Genomic DNA, 11,085 nt, shown 5'->3' with positions numbered 1-11,085 from the left:
GATGATAAATAGACGATAGATAGACGATATAGATAGATAGACAGATAGATAGATAGATAGATAGATGGATGGATAGATAGATAGATAGATAGATAGATAGATAGATAGATAGATGATAGATAGATAGATGGATATGTAGATGATAGATAGACGATAGATAGACGATATAGATAGATAGACAGACAGATAGATAGATAGATAGATAGATAGAAGATAGACAGACAGATGATAGATATATAAATAGAAGGAAACATTAGACATATGATAATTTCCATGATCTCATTAAGTATCTAGTCTCTTTAATCCAGCTCTATATTGGAAAACAATTACGTAAGAAATTTAATTATCCAAAACGTTTGTAAAGCGGAGAGAGGGCTGATATCTGGAATAAGTTAATAGATCACTTTACCTATATTACTTAGGGATTAAGTAATATCAGCAATATGAACTTTTCACCACTGTGCAAATGTATGAGGGTAGCTAGTGCCAGAGCAGTTAGAGAGAAGTTTTAACTTGATTCGTTTAGCAACAAGATCCCTGATATATATCTGAAAGTCAGCAGCACACCTCCCAGAGCAAAGGTTATCAAAGGGACAGGTGCATTTCCCCCCTGGACCAGGTTATCATCACCTGATGCAATTCTACAGAATCTAATCACACTCAGAATACAGCACAGGGGCTTCTACTTTACTGTTACTAAAGATAGATTACTATGTAATACAAAGTTACCTTGCTGACAGATAGCTCCCTTAAGTATCATGCACGTGCTTTTTGTGCCCTTGTCCCTTTACAGTTTACCAAAGCGGAAAGAAAAAATAGAGTACCCTTGTTAGGTTAACTATTATTTAAATACTCGCGTCCTATTGCTTCCCTAGGGTTAAACAATGATTAGACTGAATCATCTATTCATTTACTACATATAACTGTAGCCTTTCTCTCCTTTTACCTATAATAATAATACTAATAATAATAATAATAATAATAACAATAATACTCCCTGATTAACTATTCTATCTCTATCTATCGATCTATCTATCCTACCAGTTTGTCTATATGAGCTAAATATTTATGTAGTGCTATAAAAGGACATTTTTTATAATAAAGTAATAAAACATTTCACCTAAATATATTATACTATTATAATTATATTTTAATAAATCAATTTTGTGAGCAATCTGCCTTTAATAAATCTATATATTTAGTAAATAACTAAATAAAGTAATAATAATTATGCAGATGTTTTAAAAGCTTTAATAATAATAAGCAAATAATAATAATTATAATCGTGTAGGTTATTTACTTGTTATTATTATATCGTATTTGCCAGCAATTAAGTACAAATATTATCAGTTACATTTCGAAATGTATTTTAGGTTGAATGTTTTAACTATTTTTTTGTTTGATAATTCATTATATTTCGTAATAAATTAAGGATACAATAATTGTGGTACAATTTTATAATTAGGTTATGCTACCAATATCGTAAATTAATGTATTTTCTGTGAGAACAGATGTGTTATAAATCTCACAATAAGGTATCTTGAGAATATATAAATCTATCATTTAAAATCTTGAGTTATCCATGTTTATGACTTCATTAATTTGTCTCTATGGGTTATATGAATTAGGAAAACAATGTTGCTCAAGTGGGATATTAAAGACACCTGCGAACTAGCAAAACGGTTTCTTTTCCCAGTAGTTATACATTTCGTTATAATAAAACTAGTTCGTTAGAATAAGTGGTTGAATACGGCTAAGGTTTGATGTAACTTAATAATACAAATCTTTTCATTTGTAATCTGATTAAACTATTATGTATTTATATGTATTATTCTTAAGAACAATAACAATAATTATATATATATATATATATATATATATATATATATATATATATATATATATATATATATATATATATATATATTATAATTTACCCAAATGTAGCAAACTAAAAAGCACTAAGGTTTATATAAAATTATAATTTACCCAAATGTAGCAAACTAAATAGCACTAAGGTTTATATATATATAAATTATAATTTACCCAAATGTAGCAAACTAAAAAGCACTAAGGTTTATATAAAATTATAATTTACCCAAATGTAGCAAACTAAATAGCACTAAGGTTTATATATATATAAATTATAATTTACCCAAATGTATATATATATATATTTAAGAAAAGTGTTTCATTACGTCCAGGTTAACACATTTTCAAATATACATTAGATGTATTCACTAAATAAATGTTTCAAGAAAGCAAAAACTTTAATTCTTTTTAATTCTTTTTATTTTTTTCCAGAAACAGTAAATAAACATGGCAGTGGATATGTGCTACATGACAACAAAACAATTTTTCATAGAAAAAAAATAAAAATGAAAACAAGCAAAACATAGCAAACACAAGAATAAATAAGTGGCTAACGTCACTAGCAAAGTAGAGAAATTACATAAAATTTTGACACAAAAAAAATTCTTTTACTCCCCTCTAAAATGTGTAAAGAATTAAATATGTGGCGAAATCAAATATCAGTTGCATGTTGGCAGTTTATTTTTGTTTTGTATTTCTTTATTTTTGCTCAGTGTATTGTATTGTCAACATTTTGCTTTTTTTTGCCACAAATGGCATTTAAAGTGCAGTTTTGCAAGTCGCTATAGAAACTTGGGGCTTTTACAATATAAAAAACTAGCATTTCTTAATTATTTACATAGGAAAGCTGTAAATTATTTACACAAATTATTTTCAGTGACATAAACATTGTTGAATTTCTGGAAGACATTGTAACCTATTGATAAAAGGTCTGTGATCATACAGTGATGCCCATGGCAAAAGTCTGATTCAACAAAAAAAAAGAATTATATCTAATAGGCAATATGTGAATTGGCAGAACAAATGGATCAGTATATAAAAACAATTTCTTTTGACAAATAAGATACTACAAATGGACTCCCTTAGATTTACTAAGCATTCAGAGAATTTTGATCTAATCCCTTTGTTTAATTAAATGTGTTGTCATCTAAAGTGAAAAAAAGGAATCTTTTTTTTTTTTTTGTCATTTGTTGCAGAATGACAGCTCTGTATTCAGAGTGCATCTATGGAAGTATCACAAAGTTATCTGGGTTTCAACGTTGCAGATCTGTCATACAATGGAAGAGATACATGGCATTATATACAGGTAATTGTACAGTGCAAACTTATTTAACAAGGTTGTCTCTCAGTCTGGGTTTTGCAGACAGAATGCAGTTGGCTTCCTATTGACAAGTGTTCTGCTGGATAATAAAATTTGCAGGGTATGGAAGATCATGAATGTTGTATGACAAAAACAGAGTTATTGGGGTTCTTCTATCAAACACATTTTGCATTTGGATTCTCAGTACAAAGCATTGGGTATAAAGTTGTGGTCAGGACCTAGCTGGCTTCATCAGAGTCACTGTAGTGTGAGTGAGGTGAGAACTCCCCATCACTCCTGTGAGAGGTGCAGGGCGACTTCTTGCTCTCTTCCCCTGCAGAGGAGGTAGCACTGGGCATCCCCTTCTGGTCCATGCCTGTACCCTGAAAAGGGAAGCTGAGGGGATCGATCTGCACTGAGAATTCTCCTGGGAATCTCCTGCACCCCCCTGGCTGCTGGTGCACCCTCGAGTTGTCCCCCCCTGGCAGCAGTTCATAAGCAGGGCAGGGTGGGGGTGACCTGAGCGGCTGTTGGGGGTCCCTGTGCTCTGGGGGCGCCTGCAGGAGGTCGGACAAGGCATTGATGTAGATCTGGGCCATTTGCAGGGTCTCGTACTTGGACAGTTTCTTGTCGTTGTTGAAGGAGGGGATGACATTTCGGAGCTGGTCAAACGCGTGGTTCAGCCCGTGCATGCGCCTCCTCTCCCGGGCATTGGCAGCCAGGCGCCTCTGCTTCTGCACCCCATGGGGACGCTTCCCGCCCGGCGCCCGCTGGCTGCACATCTCGTCCTCCTCCTCATCGTCCAGCTCCTCCTCGTCGTCCTCTTCTGCGCCCAGCTGGCAGATGTCCCGCACCTTGCTGGCCGGGTGCTGCTGCCGGTGCGCCCGGGTGTGGAGCAGGTAGTCCGGGCTCTGCATGGATAGCCAGGCTCGGGGGTCGGTGGTCTCCAGCAGGTAGTCTCTGCTCAGCAAGTCGGTCTCCTTGAGCGGGCACCAGTCACCCTGCAGCAGCCGGGACATTGCGGGACGTGTAGGGTGCAGCTGCCTCACAGACACTGACACTGGTCGCGTGCGCACAGCGAATCTCCGGTTGCTCCAGGCGAGGCGTCCCTTTAAAAAGCGGCACGCGCCGCTCGCCCCCCTCCCTCCTCCCGCGTGCCGCCCTCCTGCACACACACCCCCTCCCCTCCCATACCTTGCTGGATCCAGGCCCCGCGCCGGTCGCGTGTCGCTGCAGCCAATGGGAGCGCGCGGGTGTCGCGTGCAGGGAGCCAATGGCTATAACGCATGAGCGAGACGTGTGTATCAGTGTAAGTGTGTGTCAGTGTAAGTTGTCAGCTGTGTCTGTCTGTGTGAGCTGTGTGTCAGTGTAAGTTGTCAGCTTTGTCTGTCTGTCAGTGTGAGCTGTGTGTCAGTGTGAGCTGTGTGTCAGTGTGAGCTGTGTGTCAGTGTGAGCTGTGTGTCTATGTCAGCTGTGTGTCAGTTGTGTGTCAGTGTGAGCTGTGTGTCTGTGTAAGTTGTCAGCTGTGTCTGTCTGTCAGTGTGAGCTGTGTGTCAGTGTGAGCTGTGTGTCAGTGTGAGTTGTGTGTCTATGTCAGCTGTGTGTCAGTTGTGTGTCAGTGTGAGCTGTGTGTCTGTTGTGTGTAAGTGTGAGTTGTGTGTCGGTGTGATTTGTGTGTCAGTGTGAGTTGTGTGTCAGTGTGAGTTTGTGTTAGTGTGAGCTGTGTGTCAGTGTGAGCTGTGTGTCAGTGTGAGCTGTGTGTCAGTGTGAGATGTGTGTCTGTGCCAGCTGTGTGTCAGTGTGAGATGTGTGTCTATGTCAGCTGTGTGTCAGTTGTGTGTTATTTGTGTGTCAGTGTGAGATGTGTGTCTGTGTCAGTTGTGTGTCAATTGTGTGTCAGTGTGAGTTGTGTGTCAGTGTCAGCTGTGTGTCAGTGTGAACTGTGTGTCTGTGTCAACTGTGTGTCAGTTGTGTGTCAGTGTGAGTTGTGTGTCAGTGTGAGCTGTGTGTCAGTTGTGTGCGAGTTGTGTGTCAGTGTGATCTGTGTGTCAGTGTGAGTTGTGTGTCAGTGTGAGCTGTGTGAGGTGTGTGAGTTATGTGAGATGTGAGTTGTGTGTGTCAGTGTGAGCTGTGTGTCAGTGTGAGTTATGTGTCAGTGTGAGCTGTGTGTCAGTGTGAGCTGTGTGTCAGTGTGAGGTGTGCGCTGTGCCAGTGTGAGGTGTGAGCTTTGTGTCAGTGTGAGGTTTGACTTGTGTGTGCTGTGTCATTGTGAAGTGTCAGGGAGTCCCTGAGGTGTGACTTGTGTATGTGTCATTGTAAGGTGTCAGACAGTGTGAGTTATGTGTGTGTGTCATTGTAAGGTGTCAGACAGTGTGAGGTGTGTGTGTGTGTGTGTGTCATTGTAAGGTGTCAGGCAGTGTGAGGTGTGTGTCAGTGTAAGGTGTCAGGCAGTGTGAGGTGTGTGTGTGTGTCAGTGTAAGGTGTCAGGCAGATTGAGGTGTATCTTGTGTGGGTCAGTTCAAGGTGTCAGGCAGTATGAGTTGTGTGTGCTGCTGCTGTCTGTGCAAGGTGTCAGGCAGTGTGACTTGTTCGTGTACTGCTGTCACTGAAAGGTGTCAGGCAGTGTGAATTGTGTGTGCTGCTGTCTGTGGAAGGTGTCAGGCAGTGTGACTTGTGTGTGTGCTGCTGTCACTGTAAGGTGTCAGGCAGTGTGAATTGTGTGTGCTGCTGTCAGTGTAATGTGTCAGGCAGCGTGACTTGTGTGTGTGCTGCTGTCAGTGTAAGGTGTCAGGCAGTGTGAGTTGTGTATGCTGCTGTCAGTGTAAGGCAGTGTGAGGTGTGTGCTGTGTGTGTCAGTGTAAGGTGTCAGACAGTGTGAGGTGTATGTGTGCCAGTGCAAGGTGTCAGGAGGTGTGACATGTGTTCTGCTATCAGTGTAAGGTGCCAGGAAGTGTGACTTATGTGTGCTGCTGTCAGTGTAAGGTGTCAGGCAGTGTGAGTTGTGTGTGCTGCTGTCAGTGTGTCAGGCAGTGTGAGTTGTGTGTGCTGCTGTCAGTGTAAGGCAGTGTGAGGTGTGTGCTGTGTGTGTCAGTGTAAGGTGTCAGACAGTGTGATGTGTATGTGTGTCAGTGTAAGGTGTCAGGCAGTGTGACTTGTGTATGCTGCTGTCAGTGTAAGGCAGTGTGAGGTGTGTGCTTTGTGTGTCAGTGTAAGGTGTCAGACAGTGCGAGGTGTATGTGTGTCAGTGCAAGGTGTCAGGAAGTGTGACTTATGTGTGCTGCTGTCAGTGTAAGGTGTCAGGCAGTGTGAGTTGTGTGTGCTGCTGTCAGTATTATTAGTCAGGCAGTGTGAGGTGTGAGTCGTGTGTGCTGCTGTCAGTGTAAGGTGTTTGGCAGTGACTGAGTTGTGTGTGCTGCTGTCAGTGTAAGTTGTCAGGCAGTGTGAGGTGTGAGTTCTGTGTGCTGCTGTCAGTGTAAGGTGTCTGGCAGTGAATGTGAGTTGTGAGTCGTGTCGTGTGTGCTGCTGTCAGTGTAAGTTGTCAGGCAGTGTGAAGTGTGAGTTGTGTGTGCTGCTGTCAGTGTAAGCTGTCAGACAGCGTGAAGTGTGAGTTGTGTGTGCTGCTGTCAGTGTAAGGTGTTAGGCAGTGTGAGGTGTGTATCAGTATAAGGTGTCAGGCAGTGTGAGGTGTGTGTGTATCAGTATAAGGTGACACTGTCAGGCAGTGTGAGGTGTATGTGCATCAGTGTAAGTTGTCATGCAGTGTGAAGTGTGAGTTGTGTGTGCTGCTGTCAGTGTAAGGTGTCAGGCAGTGTGAGGTGTGAACTATCTGTGCTGCTGTCAGTGTACGGTTTCAGCTCTCTCTATATATTTCTAAGGGTCTATGGCTTCATTCAAATATAGTTTTAAACAACACAGAAAACCCACAGTACACTTACACGTATATATTCAGACTTATTTTTTGTTCTGATGTACTGGTACATACCACAAGCGAATCATACAAGAACACTAAATATGCAGCTCCTAGATATATAGGTTCATAGCTCCATTAAAATGTAAATAATTCTCTAGGTGGGACTATAACAATCCCTATGTCATTGTATGAAACTGTTTCAGAGTAATTTGAGGTAAGCCAGCTGCAATATTATACTGTCTGTGATACCTTATTGCTGAGCAAAGTTAAAATGTTGCGTTTTCCAAACCCTTTCAGTTCTGCAGAGACCTGTGAGATATTGTAACAATGGATTATTATTATTATTGTTACAATTGATTTTAATGTATTTATAGTCTATTCGAATTAAAGCATCACAATTATTTAACGTAACATTATATTCTCTAGAGACAATTTGTCAACAACCCCTCACTCCAAATTCTAAAGCAGTGTGCCTTGTGCCACAAATAAAATGAGAACGCTGGTCGTTGCAACTTGTGTGTTACCTTTTTAAGTAATTGTAGTCGGTTATACTCTAACAGCCTTCACTGATCCCTCTAATGAGAACTAACCCTCTTATCAACTATATAAATACATCCTATTACTATAATCAGTAGGATGGCATAGGAACTGGAATGTTGGCTTCATTCCATCATTCTTTGAGACATTAGTGAATAAATGGCAAAGAGTTTAGTTTGTCATGTTGTGTAGTTTAATACTTAGTAATTAATTATGTATTGGCATCAACATTCAACATTTGTGATTAGACCAGGATGTGGGTTATAATCAAATAAAACACATATTTTGTAAGTCAGCCTCTAGTAAATTCTTGGCTTTCTGACTTGTATAAGTCACATCTTGCTTAGGAAAGGTGTGTCTGTGCAGCCATTGTTATTCACTGCACATTAATATATGCATATAATCACTACTGTATGGCACAAGAAAAGAACATAAAAAATACATAACAACCCATATGTACTTTTGAATACTTCTTATTCTCGAAGCTGCAACTAAATGTATAATAAAGTCAAAATTAAGCTTCTATGGTTTAGATAGAACATGCAATTTTAATCAACTTTCCTATTTACCTCTGATAACAAATTGACTTTGTACTCTGTGGATCCTTTGTTGAAAAGTAACTCTAGGTGCACATTGTCTTTAGTAATCTATAGCAGTTATTGAACAATAAACTGTGACAAAGTATTATGATCACATGACTTTTTGGTCTATGGGCATGTTGAGGTTATGTTTTGTTGGGCAAGTTTTATAAAAACACAAACCTCGTTCAATTCTGACCCACTACTATACTCTGAGGTGAATCTCCAAAGCAAACAATAATGTTTCACAATGTGAACTATACTGAGTTTGTTAAAAATAACCACATTTGTATCCCTAATATATAGAAGCAAGAGTTGCCGCACCATATGGCAACACATGGGTTAAATTAAAACATATGCAAAACATTCAAAAGGTTTTCTTGTCAAAGGTGAAGTTAAAAACTAAAGGGTATACTTTTGCTCTAATTCGAAAATATTGTGCTGTTGTAATTCAATTAATTCATGAGATTTGCTCTTGCATTTCAAGTGCACCCTTTCATCAACTCTAGTGTCTTCACAAAAAGAAACAGCACATAGTTCAGGAAGCACTGCAGAGAACACTCACCTCCCTGAGATCTACCCTCCTCCCTGAGATCTATCCTCCCTGAGATCTACCCTCCCCCCTGAGATCTATCCCCCTCCCTGAGATCTACCCAACCTACCTGAGATCTACTCACCTCCCTGATATCTACCATCCTCCCTGAAATCTGCCCTCCTTCCTGAGATCTACCCTCCACCCTGAGATATACCCTCCTCCCTGAGATCTACCGTCCTCCCTGAGATCTGCCCTCCTCCTTGAGATCTACCCACCTCTCTGAGATATACCCTCCTCCCTGAGATCTACCCTCCTCCCTGAGATCTATCCTCCCTGAGATCTACCCTCCCCCCTGAGATCTATCTCCCTCCCTGAGATCTACCCAACCTCCCTGAGATCTACTCACCTCCCTGATATCTACCCTCCTCCCTGAAATCTGCCCTCCTTCCTGAGATCTACCCTCCACCCTGAGATATACCCTCCTCCCTGAAATCTACCGTCCTCCCTGAGATCTGCCCTCCTCCTTGAGATCTACCCACCTCTCTGAGATCTACCCACCTCCCTGAGATCTACCCACCTCCCTGAGATGATCTGCCCTAATCACTGAGATCTGCCCTTCTTACTAAGTTATATCCACCTCCCTGAGATCTACCCAACCTTCCTGAGATCTACCCACCTCCCTGAGATCTACCCTCCTCCCTGAGATCTGCCCTCCATCCCTGAGATTTACCCGCCTCTCTGAGATCGATCTACTTTCCTGAGATCTACCCAACCTCCCCGAGAACTACCCACATCTCTGAGATCTACATTCCTCCTTTAGATCTACCCTCCTCCCCGAGATCTACCCACCTCCCTGAGATCTGCCCTCCTCCCTGAGATCTGCCTTCCTCCCTGAGATCTACCCACCTCCCTGAGACATGCCCTCCTCACTGAGATCTACCCTCCCCTCTGAGATCTACCCACCTCTCTGAGATTTATCCACCTCCCTGAGATCTGCCCTCCTCACGGAGATCTACCCACCTCTCTGAGATCTACCCACCTCCCTGAGATCTGCCCTCCTCCCTGAGATCTGCCCTCCTCCCTGAGATCTACCCACCTCTCTGAGATCTATCCACCTCCCTGAGATCTACCCAACCTCCCTAAGATTTACCCACCTCCCTAAGATCTGCCCTCCTCCCTGAGATCTACTCTCCTCCGTAAAACAGAATATTTTATGGTTGAACTGTTTTTTGCATATTACACATTAGAGCATTTCCAGTTTGCAGTTTTATGTCCCTTTAAACCAGTGTTTCCCAGTCATCAGGACCCTTAACAGGCCAGATATTTATTATATTATATCTAGAGCACAGGTGAAATAATCAGTTCACCCATCACCTGATTATTTTACCTGTGCTCTAGTTAAGATATAAATAAATATCTGACCTAGCACTTCGGAATCTATTGGCGCTCTACAAATAACCGATAATAATAAATGTTAACGGGATACTGACCCCAAATTTTTCTTTAGTGCTTCAGACAGAGCATTCATATTTAAGCAACCTTATAATTTACTGCTATTATCATTTTTCTTTGTTCTCTTGTTATCTTTATTTGAAAAAGCAAAAATGTAAGCTTAGGAGCCGGCCCATCTTTGGTTCAGCACCTAGGTAGCACTACCCAGGGATTTCATTCCCGCTTGCTTTTCAAATAAAGATATCAAGGCAACAACGAAACATTGATAATAGCAGTAAATTAGAAAGTTACTTAAAATTGCATCATATAAGAGGAGGATAAATCATATAGGTTTTTATTTTTGCTAGCTAACTTCTTTTTCTTTTCTTGTTAATTGCTTGCAATATACGTAAAACAAATATTAGTAACTTTATCACATTCCAGTTGTAAACTTATCAACATCTACTAACAACATAAAAGTAGACCTCTGAAGAAATGTGGACCATACGCGATATATTGTTAGATTACCGTTTTATATTCTCTTTGAACAGCTTACAAAGTAAAAAAGGCATGATAATGTATATGGCCAATGCACTAAAATGTATTTTATAATTGCTCATTCTTTCTCTGAATATTTTGGTGTGAGTTGAAGAAGAAAATGTAATACTAAATATTTAAAAACGTTATTAAATGAACTGCCATAGTGAAATTGTTATAGCTGTAATCCCTCTCTATTCCCAAACAATTGTATTTATCAAGCACTTTTTATGTTTAAAGCATTTATATAGAGTATGTTCATTATGTCCATTCAGAAGAAGTCAATGAATAATGTAGCAGAAATATGGACATCCAAATATTTCTCACCTTCAATAGCCACAACCAAAGCCTAATTATACTTTTAATAATAATTCATTTTAATTTC

General features: G+C 40.4%; 1 protein-coding gene across 1 annotated transcript; it reads right to left on the bottom strand.

Moving 5' to 3' along the window:
- Window positions 1–2,269: 2,269 nt before the first annotated feature.
- On the bottom strand, window positions 2,270–4,234 carry ATOH1 (atonal bHLH transcription factor 1). Its single transcript, XM_053700791.1, has one exon. It carries the CDS (start codon window positions 4,189–4,191, stop codon window positions 3,412–3,414), a length of 780 nt encoding a protein of 259 aa, XP_053556766.1. The 5' UTR covers window positions 4,192–4,234; the 3' UTR covers window positions 2,270–3,411.
- Between the last annotated feature and the right edge of the window lie 6,851 nt (window positions 4,235–11,085).

The sequence above is a fragment of the Bombina bombina genome, chromosome 2, assembly GCF_027579735.1.
Source record: "Bombina bombina isolate aBomBom1 chromosome 2, aBomBom1.pri, whole genome shotgun sequence".
Taxonomy (NCBI): Eukaryota; Metazoa; Chordata; class Amphibia; order Anura; family Bombinatoridae; genus Bombina; species Bombina bombina.
This window is presented reverse-complemented; position numbering and strand designations above follow the sequence as displayed.